We start from the raw sequence: 15467 nt of genomic DNA on the forward strand, positions 1-15467 counted from the left end.
TTTTCTTGTGTCCTCTCTCTCTCTCTCTACTTTCTTGTATCCTCTCTTGTATCCTTTGGCTTATATTTATTGCAAGGATGGCAGGCTGTTCCTCAATCGCGCTTTTCTCTTTTTGTTCGTTTATTTATTAATCGACAAACGATGAAACGAAAAAGCTTATAAAAAGTATCAACCTCATACTACAAAATCAAAGTGTATCTAAAAAACCCCACTAAAAAGAGTATTCCAACTTCAGAAAACTCTCAAATTGACCAGCTCAACGCCAAGATCTATCAATACCAAAAAATAATTGTTAGTCGTAAACATAATGTATTTTGTGACGCCTTAAGCGGACTGTCCATTTTCATGTTTATACATCGGCTCAATCTACACTATTTTTGGAACTCTAGAGTTTATAATTAGGGATGAGAAATAGATTTTTCAAGCCATTTGTAACTGCATCTTCTGGTATGGTTTATGGTTTGGAGGCATGACTGTTAAAGGTTCACGCGTAATATAAACCACACCTATAGAGTACTAACAAATATTGTTTTCTTAGCACAATCACTAAAATGGATATAATAAGATTGATTATATTTGGTACAAAAAGCCACAATCATTTGTGACCATTGATTTAAAAATCAGATTGGTGATCAAGATCGAACATCGTAAAAATCAATCTAGATTGGTGAATCAACAGTTCGGATCGCCGTTTTATTTTACGAAAAAAACAGTTACTCAGACATAAAACACATGCAAAAATAATGAATTGGCCAAAAACCAATTTGGATTAGTTAATCGGCATGTTTGCTAACAATGTTTTTACTATACTATAGCAAAACGTTGTTTTACCATAGAAAATCACCAGCTCTATTCTAGACCCAAACAATTTCTTATATAATCATAAAATTGGCACGAGGTGATAGATTCCTGAATCAGATCGGATGATTCCATGCCAATCCAACATTTTTTAAATCACTTCTCAGCAACCATAGATTGAAAATTTTGGGAACTAAAATTTGGGAACTAAAAGACACGACCTAGATGCCTATATCAAACAGCTTGTGGTGCTCGTGACGTCTCATCATATACCATCCCTTAATTAAAAAAAAGTGCGGCTTGTATAAGGCTCAGGCCCTAAACAATCAAACAATTTTTGGAATAGCCTGGTCCAATTACAATATTTAACGCATGAGCAATAGTATAGATCGGGCGGATCTATTACCACATGAAAATCTTGAAAATTGAAAGTCCATAAAATACATTACGAAATACACTTTCCAAGATTTGAAATACATTTTTTACCATGTCCGTACATTTTGAAGTTGAGATTATCGACTTAAAAGATTTTTGAGCATCGATACTACTACTTTGAAAGCCCATAAAATACATTACAAAATATACATTTTTTATCATGTCCGTACGTTTTGAAGTCCAGATTATCGATTTAAAGATTTTTTAGCATCAATACTACTACTTTGAGTAAATTTTTGAACTGCGCCTTAATTTGATTGTTTAGGGCATCACCTTTAAATGAACTTTTTCCATTCATAAGGTAGTTTTTTGAGGAAGTTAACAATTGTATTACTAAATAGGAGGGTCCATTCAAATGGTAGTTCAAATTTTATTATAAAAAACATTATTTACTACGACAAAAGAACCGTCAATCTTCAAAAGGATCAAGAAAATATTTGATCAAAATACATATAAGATATTATTTTAAAAAAATATACAATAAAACCATACACTTTTGATACAAAGAAATCACAATCATAATTAGATGCAAAACAACATAATTATAAGTATCTGATTCAAAGTTTAAAGAAAGGTTTCCATTTGTGACAAATCCCAAACCGTCAGATTTCACAACCGACGACCATTTCACAACTGACTACTAAGGGTGAATTTATCCTCCTTATACTAACGATAAGGAGTCTTAAGATATACAATCCCTACCATTAAAGTTCTTGTCATCCTACTTCAAAAGGTCCATTTAAGTACACATCAAGCTACAATTTCAATTTTAACCCTCCAATGAAACAAAGTGGTTTTGAAAAAAAAAAATTTGTGTGAAATATTGAAAGTTTTAAAAGAAAAAGAAAAGTATAGAATGAGACTATTTTCTTTTAGTACAAGGTGCTCACATTCATCTTGACCATTGGATGTGAAATTGAGTAGCTGCAATTATCCCTTTGATCAAACTCAAACTTCAAAAGAGATTTTTTCAAACTTTGTGACATCAAATTTCACATCTGGTTATAAGTAATTGTGACCACCTTGTATCAAAGGTAAATGGTCTTCTTGCATACAATCCCTTTGTAAAAGCCACTATCTAATATATTCAAATTAATATCTCCTAATAGTAAAATACTAATATCTAATAGAAATGTATACAATAAGATCCTTTATCTTTTATACAAAGAAGTCATAATTATTTTTGACCATTGAATATGAAATCGGATGGCAGAAGATGTATCATTTGCCTAGGCACAAAGTCCAAAACAAAATTTCTTAAACCATGTGACACTCTTTGAAACGTCAAATTTCACATTTGATAGTTCAAAATAATTGTGACCTCCTTATACGCTTCATAATATACAATCCCATATCCAATAGGTGACATGGTGTGACAATAGGGTTCTAAAACATTAATACCTCAGAGTGACTTGTTTAGAGAGAATTGTTGTTCAAATACACCAATAGCTCCTATATTGGTGCTAATATCTTGTGAAAACAAAACACCCAACGTTCACAATTCTCAGTCCTCTTTGAGGATTTTTTTAAAGATTTAGGACGAAACAAGCTGGTGAAACCCTGAATAGCTACAGCCCTACAAAAATTGAACCATTAAAAAGATACATATTTACTAACGTCCCCATGCAATTTCATTTAGTTTTCGCAAAAGTAGAGCATATACCAGCTAATGGTACACGGTACATCCACCATCCATTCTTAATGACAATTAGTGGTGATTTACAAAATTTAGGTGAACGGTCATCATCAAAAACTGCAGATCATATATACCAACCATCACCATGAATGGACTATGGAATAATGGTGGTGTAACACAGTCACTAGAGGTGTATGCCTTGCTTCCCCAGTTTTCATATTTGGAAAGCCATTCCAAATCATAGGAAGGCCGGACCAACGCCATCCATCTGCCAAAAGGGCCTGCGGCATGTGGCCAGGCCTCTAGGGCTGTCCCAGCCTGTTGACCCCACTGGTTTCATATTTAGTAATACTCCATTCCAAATCATAGTAAGTCGCTCCAAAAAGCAATCACAGATTCCCTTCGGCTCAGAACCAGGCTGAGTACCCATCACACTCTTCTGTATTCATATAGCTATTGAACTTTTAAGAAGTTGAAATTTCCCAGAAAAAAAATTGAGTGGGACAACAAACAAAAGAAGAGTCTGAGATGTCTCATGTATAACTAAAACCGTTTTGACAATCCGTTGATCCGATAGAGAAAACAAATGCTCATGTGAACATAGAAAAACATCTTGAGATAACAGCATACCCCACCTTAGAAGAGAGACGTGCCCTTTCCTTTCTTGTCCCCACCGATTTCAAAATGCTTGCATCGCTGCAAAGAAGATAACATAGGCTAGTCAGTCTGGTGCCTTCACTAAACTAATAAAGTAGTGATGCACAAAAACCTAGTCTGTTGCTTTAGAAGGTACACAATGTTGGCTTGATATAATTGATTAATATCTAATACCGAACACCAGTTCCAGATACTAGCTGTACGCAAATAGTGGACTCCATCCATGTGTCCATTTTGGATATGTACTGAAGATATCACTTGGTGTAATTTTAAGTGTATACTATATTCTATGCACCAGTGTTTCAAAAGGTGTGCCCCCACTAGAGAATCACCCAAGTCAAACTACATAGGGAGGCTGGAGATTCCAAACTAAAAAACCCCCAGTTTTCCACTTTTTAGAATCGGTATTGTTAAAAACACTACAACATTTTTCAAACTGTTTTTCCTATTTTCAGAAAAATGTTCCTTTCTTACTTCCCCTGAACATTTCATGAGTGGGAACCAAAATAACAAACTCTCTACAATTTCCAAAGAACACAATCTGTCAGGCTGTCACTGTGATGGAACACAGCCTGAGATGGAACAAAATACAAGAACCTAAACAAGATCTTATACAAATATTCGAAATTGAAGTACTATAATTACTATTTGTGCTCCACAAAATGCAAAACTATTAAAGAAAAACAAAATGAAAAGGAAAGAAAACTATTAACTAAATGATTAGCTAAGGATAAATTAATAGCTGTGTACTTTAGGGTTTGAATAACATTATCTATAAAGAAGTCTGTGTTCCCTGGGTTATATACATACACACCTAGCACAATTATTCAGACGAAAAATCCATTAAGCATTTTAAGACGTGTGTATAGATTATTGGCAGCGCAAAGAAATACCAAATTCAGTCACTATCAGAAAACAAACACTAAATCATAGAAATTTGTCCCGACATCTCCCAATGTTCGAGCTACATAGCATTCCCCAACAAAGAAGCAGGCAGCTCACCTTGATGGGATGTTGAGAGACATGCTTGCATGATTGACACTGCAGCCTCAACACAATCTTCTTAGTTGTTTTTGCCTGAAAATAGCCCATACACACTCTTTAACCAGATTGCTCTTATCATTTAAGTAGAATACTATCACAAAATCATTAAAACCTACCTTTTTATGGAAAACGGGTTTTGTCTGACCACCATAACCTGACTGCTTGCGGTCGTATCGTCTCTTGCCTGCAGAATTCACAAATAAAGTTGCCTTCTCTTTCGCAGTTTCATGATATAAGAACAGTTGAAAGCACAACTATTTATCATACGAGTACTTGGGCGTTGGTTGTAGTGACCCACCTTGGACAGCAAGGCTATCCTTCCCTTTTTTGTACTGGGTGACCTTATGCAAGGTATGCTTTTTGCATTCCTTGTTCTTGCAGTAAGTTTTCTTCGTTTTAGGAACGTTGACCTGGATAATAAAATAAAATAGAGCTAAATATTCGAAAAAGCACCATAAAGCAACATGACAATTCTAATAAATTCTAAGGATTGTGATTTAGTATTTGCTCAAGGTAGTTTCCCAATTCTTCTCATTTTGAAGTCAATTAGTCCTGACTTGGTTGTACTTGAAAGAGTATTGCTTGACAATAATTCTAATAAAAGAAGGCCGATTTACATATTAACACTTTAGGCATCTAAGCTCCACCCTCGATAGTTACTCCCATTCATTGCATTGACATATGAACACATAGATACCAACAAAAGTAAGATACTGGCAATCGATTTTTTTTAAAAAGAATTATTATGTTACATATTCAACTTGTAACTTATTTTAAGTAAAAATATGATATTGATCTTTTCTTGTTGGCTTGTGGAAGGTCATGTACAGTCCAATTGTAAATACATATTGCAACCTATAGGAAACAAGTAGTGATCCGGGTTGGAAGTATGGTCATAACCCCAAACCAAATGATAAAAATTGTATAAGGTGTAATTTTTGTGAAAAAAATACCAATGGAGGTATTAATCGATTCAAGAAACATATTGCTGGTATTAAAGGGAATGTTGCTTCTTGTAAAAAGATTCTTAAAACTATTAAGGATGAGATTAGACAATTTTTGAATTTAGAAGAACCAAAAAAGGATGAAAATGACTCTTGTTCTATGGAAATATCTTCTCCCGGTTCTTCTAGAAGTGGTGATCCCGATTGGAAGTATGGTTATAACCCAAATCTGAATGACAAAAACCGTATTAAATGCAATTACTGTGAAAAGGATACTAATGGGGGTATTTACAGGTTCAAAAAACACCTTGCCAGTATTAAAGGGGATGTTGCCCCGTGTAAAAATGTTCCTAAGGCCACCAGGGAGGAGATTATACAATATTTGAGCTCAAGGAAAGCACAAAAAGATAGAAAAAGGTAGAGCAGCCAAGACTCCTAGGGCCCCATGTGCACATAGTAAGAGGGAGGTTGAAGAAGAGGACGAGGAAGATGGAGATCCAGAAGAAAAAGAGAAGGACGAGTGTAATACTGAAGAGGGAGATGACTGATGATGATGGCCTCAAATCTGATGCATATGATGAAGCTTACCCTATTCCTTCTGATGAAGATACCTGGAGAATGAAGAGTTGAAGACGCTTGACTCTTGGTGTTGAGTGTTGCCTGTTGAGTATTGACTGCTGACTAATGCGTCCTAGACTGTATATTTTCTGAATTTCTGTATATTTTCTTTTTCTTATTTTTAGTTTTTACTTCTAGTTTCTACTATCTAACTTTTGTGTGTATCAGACTATCAGTGTATGCTTGTATGGTTTTATTGTTTTAGCATTGTATGAAAATATGGATTATGGTCATCTCTTATCGAATTCTATCTTTTCTTTTTTTTTAACTGGGCCACCCAAGCTCTGAGCGCCCGCCTAGGCATTGGGCGGCTTGGGCCACCACAGCCGCCTAGGTGCCGCCTAGTGCTCTTTAAAACTGGATATTGGCCATCTTATTAGAGGAGAGACATTCATGGCTATAGCAATTCATCAGAAGCCCCCTCAAATTTGGGCCCTTAAGCTTTGCTTTGATGGCGGATCTTTGGGCACCTTGATCATTGCTAGGGATATATGCAAAGATTTTAAGGATTCTTAAGCCAACTACTCACCGAGGGACATTATCTCAATGTTACTATTGATAGGGGATTCTCTCAATGTTACTCTTGAGGGGGGATTTCTCAATGTTAATGTTGAAAAGGATTCCCTGAATTCATTGTCAATGGACTCAAAGATGGAAAAATTTTGGTGGAAGATAGAGATATGATAGAAAAGATAATTCATCATACCAAAAAAGGTATAGTCACATTCCACCATATTTTGAGGGAAGCAAATGACAAAGTAGACCACTTAGCTAAAGTAGGAGTGGTACTGCATGGTCTTCTCATTGGACAATCAGTTACCTGCCCCCCATCCTACAAATTGAGTGCTTTTCTTAGCCACCTAAACTTCTATCGTTTCTTTTTCATTCTAGCTTTAGTGAATGTCTCTTAAGAGACTATCTTTTTATTTCATCAAAACTCTCTCTTGTTCTCTTCTAGTTCATAACAATATATGAGAGCCCCCATACGTCTTTATCTCTTGATTCTTAACACATCTTTCATGAATGACATGTTATCTATAGTATATATTTTCCCCATCTCTAAGCCTAAGATCCTTGTTCAAACTCCAAACCCAAAGTCCGATGATTCTGCTAAAGATTTCCACCATTTATTTTATGAGATAAGACCAAAACGTTTATATAAGGTGTCAGCTATATACTGAAAAAGTAAGATGCACCTCAAAATCCACCTAAAAAGGTTATTCCGACTTCGAGAAACCCTATATTTGATCATCCGAACCTCAAGACAGGGATATTAAAAAAAAAAAGATTTATGAATCCTAAAACTAATGCATCTTGTAGCACATGATCTAGAAGGTCCATTTTCAAAAGTCTTAATTGTTTATAGATCTACTCGATTTACATAAAATTTTTAGCTTTAAATTTCATAGTTAGGTAGATTTTTTGGCCATCATAAAGATTAACAGCACGAGAACTGCATCTTTAGGCAAGATTTAGAGGTGCACATTACTTTAATTGCTTAAGGTTGACACCGCAGACAAACCGCAAGCTTTATTTTTAATTTTCTTTAGGACAGTTGCCAAAAGCCTCCATTGTCGACACAAACTAAAATAAAACATGGGCCCTCATTGCTTAATACCCTTAAGTTTTATAAAGAATCCTACAGAAAAAGCCATTGATAAAATGCAAAAGAATATGGCCTATAAACCCACCACAATCGAGAATGTCAATTTCAGCTACCAAAAACCATGAGCCTCATTAGTTAATGAAGAAATCCCCGGGCAATATGATCATTTCTCCATCTAGAGGTTATTTCCACAATCAATTCATGCCTATCTTCCAACTAGAATCGATAAATTTACAACAACCAAAACACTGCAAAAAATACACTTATCCCCTCATAGCATTTGTGGGAATATTACTAGCCCCACAACTCAACAAAATCTATTAGCTCCAACCTTTTCAAGGATTTTACACACCTACTATTGGTCTAACAGATCAACAATGTTAATTATCTCCACCTCATCAAACTTCAGGATGAAGGTGAGAAGAATGCACTTAAGCCTGTGTTTAGTTTGCTACATGAAAAATAAAAATTGATGAAACTTCATTCAATCAAGTCAAGAAAATCCTAATAGGATTCCATAGGATTACCCTCCAAGTCAAGAGTCCGATCCCTACTACAAGAGATAATTGCCTTTCATTTATTAATCATCACAAATCTCAATGATATTTTCTTACTAATACCACTTTATCATGGGAAACGAACAGAAAACATAGGATACAAACTGCGAATAAAACAAACGAAAAAAATTGGATGATGATAAGAAAGAAATCCTCAAATACAACCGCAGTGCAAATACTTCATGATATTGATTCTTGGAGGTGCTCTAACCTTAGATTCTATATAATTTTGCATTCATAAATGCTAGAAAACATGTTTAACAATTAAATCATCCTCTTGAAATTTTTCCAACCACTACTTTCCTTCATTTAGTTTTTCACCGCGTTCCAGCGCATAGAGGGTGCATTAATCAAAATAAGTTTATCTTTGTTTTTCAAACGTTAAAGTTCGCCCCATTCGCGAGAGTGACAATTGTGAATTAGCTTGCCATTTTAGTTAATAATATCAAAATAAAATACATGTCTTGAACAAAAAACAATTGCAGCTGTGTGTGTTCTCAAACAATAAATAATTATTAGTTCGATTAACACATTTTCGATTTCCATATACCCGAAAAATCTCAAATAAATAATAAGTACACAGATATAAACTGGAGTATTAAATGCCAACTCCAAACCCTGCTCAATACTAGAGATATTATCCCTAAACGCCAGCTAAAAGGAAAATACATGAAGGATATAAAAGGAGGCAGAGATCATATTTCCATTTTGAGTTCAAATTAACAATCAAATGGTAGTATTCGAGCAAAAATGTGCAAAAAAAAAGGGGATTTTGAAGCATACCATTTTTTCAGAGAGCGAAGCAGCACCACAATAAAATTAAGGCACAAAAACAACGAAATTCGCTGAAAATTCACCAAATAGAAAGAAATCAGGGTTCATGGATTCATATAGATGAATGGGTATGAATATTTTAGAAGGGATCAATGCCTCAAGATCAACCTTCAGGTTCTCCTTTCACGAGGGAAAATCCCATCCAACAGATATATATATATATAGAGAGAGAGAGAGAGAGAGAGAGAGAGAGAGAGAGGTGAAGAGATAGAAATGCACAGAGAGGAGAGACGCAGAGAGAGAGAATTACCGGCTGCTGTTTCACAGTGCGGCGAGGTTCTGCTAGGGCTAAGGCCATTGTGTTTTTAACTCCAATATTTAATGCGTTCTGCCCCGTCCGATGAAGAATTGTTAACCTGGACCGTCCGTTCAGGCAGTATCCTATTCGACGAAGAATTACGGATATGAGACCTAATCAAGTTGAACATCTATAATTTTGAACCTTAAAAAATAGCACAGAAAAATAACGAGATTGATTTTAAAGATTGATGCAAATGAACCGTTCATTTAAAAACAATTGAAACTATTAGACCAAATGTTTTCTTTATTAAACTATTATTTAAAAATGAGAAAATTTTTAATAAGGTTGCAACCTTAAAATATAGAATCACGGATGCACCTCAAAAATCTATCGAAAATGTTGTTTTAATGTTGAAAAAAAAATATGAGTCCCGAAAATAGTGCATCTAGCAACACATTATCTAGACCATCCATTTTTAAGATTTTCATATATTAATAGATCTACTTGATTTTAACCATTTTTGGATTTTAAAATTTTCTAATTAGGTATGAAAATAGATTCTAACATAATACTAAGAAATTTTTACAATAAAATTACATGATATGGTAAAATTTTAAGGTGCACCTTAATTGGATTGTTTAAGGTTACAACCTTATAGAACCCGCACCCTTTAAAAAATTTAAATTCTTTAATTTTTTTTTCAAATTCATGATCTCTATATTAGAAATAATATGTTCTTAAAAATTAAACATGACACCATTTAATTGCCATGCAGTCTCTAGAGGCCACCTTATGAAAGGCGTTTGTTTTGGGAGATGGAGAGGGAGAGGACGACATATTCCTTATACAATTGATCTTAAATATTCATTTTGTTGGACATGTTGAAGATTACGAGTATCATATATGACATATTGTCTTCTTTTTTTTTGAGAATAATTTATAAGAAAAAAGAAGAAGACTATATGTCATAAATGAACATTTCAAACTGGCTTGTTATCAATCAAATATAGATACCATGAACTTCTTTAACATTCCAACAAGTTATCAAATATAGGTATACATAACTTGCAGTATGTTATAAAACACAATTACCCATAGCTTCTAAAACATTTCACTAGGTTATCAAAACACAGGTTACCTTGAACTTCCTCTAACAAAAAAGATAAGATTTTAGTTTCCATGAAACAAAAAATATAGTTTATAATGAATGTTTACTTTCCAGTAATCAAACATGCCCCTTTAAAAAAAAAAAAAAGTACATAACATTAATATACTTTATAACACATTATCTGAAGGACTTGGTTTCTCTAAGTCCTAGGGACTCATATGGGCTCATATGTAGAAATGAATCCCCTCTTAAAATTCTATTTTGAGATGGATTTTGAACTTATTTTTTTAAAAAATACTTAATATCTAACATGGAGATCATTAATATATAAAATAAATAAATAAATTTAGAAATTTGAAAATAATAATTTTATAAAAATATTTAGACCACTAGTATAATTATTTTTTGAAGGGACCACCCATTTGCATCTATGTTTAAGACGTACATTTTACGCCTTGAGGGGATGCAAGTGTAGGAATGCGTCCCCATACGCATACAACAATTTTCCTTATTTGAAGCGTTCAAGTACTTATGTATCCATAAAATTTGCACCAGTTTTCAAATTTCAAAGTTCATAATCCAGAGCAAAAATAGATTATTATTATTTTAGGCGACTACACTTTTTGGTGGGTATAGAAATTTGGCTTTAAACCTGAGCCTCGTTCTAACTATAGCATTTATGTTGAGGGGAAATTATCTATGCTTTAAAATTTTCTTAGTTAAAATTAAGATTTGTTTATTTGTTTCCTTAGGAACATATATTGGGATCAGAGGATGTATATCATACTTTTACGAAAGCGTATTTGATCCTTCATGTTAAATACCTTTAGGAGGTTTTTTTTAAAAAAAACTGTGAAACTTTGGGATCAAATTAGAATTACCACTCCCATATGAAAAAAATTGCACTTTGAGTTCCGAAATATTTATATTTGACCAAAACTTGGAGGGTCCATATTCAGCACAAGGATGTTATTTTCTCAACAAGTTATAGTGTGTAATATATATATTTTCTCAACAAGTTATAGTGTATAATAGATATATATATAGAGGAAAAGCCTTCCCAATGCTTATAGGTGAAAATGAATACTGATTTCGCCTATCTTCATCACTCCCTAAATTTCATCGCACGGTCACGATTGTCGGGTAGTGTTTTATTTTTCATTTTGTTTTCTACAAATTGGAATGACCTGAAATTTGGAGGGTATATACATCTTACTGAGGTGCATCTAATAAAAATATATAAAAAAAATTATCTATAAAAAAAATTGACCAAAATACATCAATTTTTTTCATGTAAAATAATTTTTTTTATATTTTTAAAAATATTCCCCTATTTTTTATGAATACACGCTCCAAATTTCAGGTCATTCCGATTTATAAAAAAAAAAAAGAAAAATGAAACACTACCGGACAATCGTGACTGCGTGAACTTTGGACGGTGATGGGGGTAGGTGAAATCACTGTTCATTTTCGCCTATAGGCGTTGCATAGTATTTTCCATATATATATATATATGAAAAAAGTTTATATAACCTCGTAACCTGAAATGTAGAATTATAGATACACCTTAAAAATCCATTAGAAAATGTTGTTTTAATGTTAAAAAACCCTCTAATTGATCATCTTGATATCAAGATGTATGAATATTAAAAAAAAAAAAGGATTTTAAATCTCAAAAATAGTGCAGCTTGCAATATATTGCCTAGACTGACCATTTTCAAGATTTTCATATATTTATACATCTACTTGATTTTAACTATTTTTGGAGTTTAAAATTTTATAATTAGATATAAAAATAGATTTTCATATAATCTTAAGAATTTTTTATACCAAAATTACATATTATGAAAAAATTTGGAGGTGCACCTTAATTAGATTGTTTAAGGTTGCAACCTTATAGAAACGATCACTATTTATTAATCGTTAAGATTTGAAATCTAATGGTTGAGGTCATATCATTGTTTAGATACAAAATCCAAAAAAAAATTTCTCAAATGCCATGATACACTTTCATCTATTAGATTTCACATCTAATGGCTAAAACTGATTGTTAGCTCATTTTATTAAAAAAAAGGAAAATTACGTATATATCCGTTATAGTTTTCGTTATTACGACTCTACCGAATAGTTTCCGTTATTACTACGATGCCTGTTTTTTTTCATGTCAAAACAAAATTTTTTTAAAAATACGACTTTTCCATTTTTCTTTGTTGAACAACCGAATTCAAAATATTTTGGATTGTTGGTTGTTCATCTCGAGTAAAATGGTTTTTTTGTAAACTCTCTCTCCCTTCGTCTATGGTCTTTTTTTGGGTAAGTTCATAACCTCTGAGATTTCTCCTAAATTTATGGGCTCAAACTAACTGTTCCCACCTGATTTTATCAAATAACCATGCCTTCAAAGAGGTAGAAAGAGAATACACTACAAAATTTCTCCAAACCGTCTAATCTCATAATCCCTAAAATTTATCCTAAATTTAAGGGCCCAATAACCATAAGAGATAGAAAGAGAATACACTACAAAATTTCTCCTAATCGTCTAATCTCATAATCCCTAAAATTTCTCCTAAATTTAGGGGCCCAAACTAGTTGTTCCCCTTTGATTTTATCGTCTAATCCCATAATCCCTAAAATTTCTTCTAAATTTAGGGGCCCAAACTAGTTGTTCCCTTTTGATTTTATCTAATAAGTTCAAAGTAGAAAAAATACGCCACAAGAGAACGCATTTTTTGGTTCTTGAATAAATTTTCGGCTCTTCAACAACCGAAAATTTAAGGTTCTTCAAGAACCGAAATTGGTGTATTTTCGATTGTTGAACAACCAAAAATACTTTGAATTCGGTTGTTCAACAACCGAAAAAAAGGTAAAATCGTCTTGTTTTTAAATTTCCGTTTTGACATAAAAAAAACGTATACGTTGGTAATAACGTAAACTCTTCGATAGAGCCGTAATAACAGAGACTACAACATATATGTATGTAATTTTCCCTAAAAAAAAATGGTATCATAGTATACAGTCCCATAGACTAGCTATATACCACAAGATCATTTATCTTTCGTACAAATATCAAATTGGATGACTTAAAGTATGTGACAAAATTCAAAAAAAAATTTAGAAATTTGAATCTAATCAATAACATATTTACAACTACCTCATTTTTTAAACCTAAAAGCCATTTGAAACCTAAAAGCCAAAAATGATTGTGACCACGTTATGCTGAAAGTAAATGACCTCTTTGCATATTTTTTAAATTATGCATGTGATCTGCATGGGTTCCCTCTGCCAGGAAAACATCTGAACTGCTCTTGAATATCACCCGAGGCACTCAACAAATCAATACACAAATGCATTTTTCAAAATTCAAATATCCAGTTAAAAAACATAAACCTCCCTATTATTCTTCAACCCTACTAATGCATCTAGGAGGAAAATATTTTCCGCTCGAGGGAAAAAAAAAAAAACCAAACTTCTAATAGAAAAAAATAATAATAGCTGAAAAATATAAAATACATTAAAAAATCACCAATTTTGTTTAGCTGACCTAATCAGTTAAAAACTTTAGGTTAGATCAACCAATGCCACCAAAATCGGTTAAACATTAACTTTAACCGGTTCCAACGAAACCTAATTTTTGTTATGGGACAGGGGCCAAAAAAAAAAAAAAACCATCAGACGTCCAACTAATTAGAACAACCTGGCTGGTCTGGTCTTGATAACACCATAAATAGATTAGTAATTTCTTCTTAAAATTTAGCATCTGAGCACATTATAAGACCACATAAAATTGAAGCCAATGCTTATATTTTATCTATATAGATTTCATTCATCCACTATAGGGCAAGTTTTGAGCCCTTAGAAACACATAGATAAACTCCCCATTTCCAAAACGATAGTATTTTATATTGCACAAACACTCGTGCAAAAACAGAGTTTGTAGAGTGCAATCCGAAACTCACTCACTCCAACCTTTCCCCAGTCCTAGGAGGCGCACAAGACCTATGAGCTCAAAACTGATTTTAAACGCCTCTCCGATCGAATTGAATTGTGAGTAAATAGGTTTCAGGGTCTGGCTGCAAATAACACAAGGAATGTTAAAATCATAAAGCTATATATATATATATATATAGAGAGAGAGAGAGAGAGAGAGAGAGAGAGAGAGAGAGAGAGAGACTACGGAAAAATCAGTATTAATATTACTGAATGCCATGAAATTCCAGTTGTTAGGCAGTTAACTATTGAAACATTAGGCATTCCCAACTGCACATCAACTGCTATAGCTGTGGAGTAGATGTTCTGCTCCTTTCCTATACTCCATTATTAATATCTGAATAAGGTGACGAGCCCTCTCTACTGAATGAATATTGGATAACTTTCCAGCTAAACAGCAACCGTTTCAACATAACCTTACTCATTATACAAAACAAAAAACTGAAGAATCATTTTTCTAAGACAATTATATCAAAATGCACCTATACATAGATTTCAGGGTCTGGCTGCAAATAACACAAGGAATGTTAAAATCATAAAAGCTATATATATATATATATATATATATATATATATATATATATATATAGAGAGAGAGAGAGAGAGAGAGAGAGAGAGAGAGAGAGAGACTACGGAAAAATCAGTATTAATATTGCTGAATGCCATGAAATTCCAGTTGTAAGGCAGTTAACTATTGAAACATTAGGCATTCCCAACTGCACATCAACTGCTATAGCTGTGGAGTAGATGCTCTGCTCCTTTCCTAAACTCCATTATTAATATCTGAATAAGGTGATGAGCCCCCTCTACTGAATGAATATTGGATACCTTCCAGCTAAACAGCAACCGTTTCAACGTAACCTTACTCATTATACAAAACAAAAAACTGAAGAATCATTTTTCTAAGACAAGTATATCAAAATGCACCTATGAGATGAAATATTTAGCATTTTACATTTCTTTTAATTTAATTTCAAAAATCCAATCAAAATACATATGATC

General features: G+C 33.2%; 2 protein-coding genes across 4 annotated transcripts in view; both read right to left on the reverse strand.

The window, feature by feature from the left end:
* Window positions 1-2841: 2841 nt before the first annotated feature.
* LOC18432363 (large ribosomal subunit protein eL42) lies at window positions 2842-9621 on the reverse strand. Of its 3 annotated transcripts, none has more exons than XR_016060850.1 (7): window positions 9380-9506; window positions 9079-9140; window positions 4869-4980; window positions 4687-4754; window positions 4529-4603; window positions 3505-3565; window positions 2842-3308 (listed from the first exon to the last, which is right to left on the reverse strand). XR_016060850.1 is itself a non-coding variant. In XM_088873977.1 (7 exons), exons 2-6 carry the CDS (start codon window positions 9079-9081, stop codon window positions 3506-3508), a joined length of 318 nt encoding a protein of 105 aa, XP_088730103.1. In that variant the 5' UTR covers window positions 9082-9140; window positions 9238-9409; the 3' UTR covers window positions 2842-3308; window position 3505. The 3 variants fall into 3 exon arrangements, 2 of the variants coding, with proteins under 2 accessions (XP_088730103.1, XP_020521800.2); XM_088873977.1 differs by having other exon boundaries at window positions 9238-9409; XM_020666141.2 differs by having other exon boundaries at window positions 3271-3565; window positions 9380-9621.
* Window positions 9622-14262: 4641 nt separating this feature from the next.
* The window catches only part of NUA (nuclear pore anchor), a 28354-nt gene continuing 27149 nt past the window's right edge, over window positions 14263-15467 (reverse strand). The window contains exon 6 of the mRNA XM_020666121.2: window positions 14263-14548. The gene's annotated coding sequence lies outside the window, so the exon portion shown is untranslated. The remainder of the gene's footprint in view (window positions 14549-15467) is intronic.

This window comes from Amborella trichopoda, chromosome 8 (assembly GCF_054954075.1).
Source record: "Amborella trichopoda isolate Santa Cruz 75 chromosome 8, AtrichopodaSantaCruz75HAP2 v2.0, whole genome shotgun sequence".
Classification (NCBI taxonomy): domain Eukaryota; kingdom Viridiplantae; phylum Streptophyta; class Magnoliopsida; order Amborellales; family Amborellaceae; genus Amborella; species Amborella trichopoda.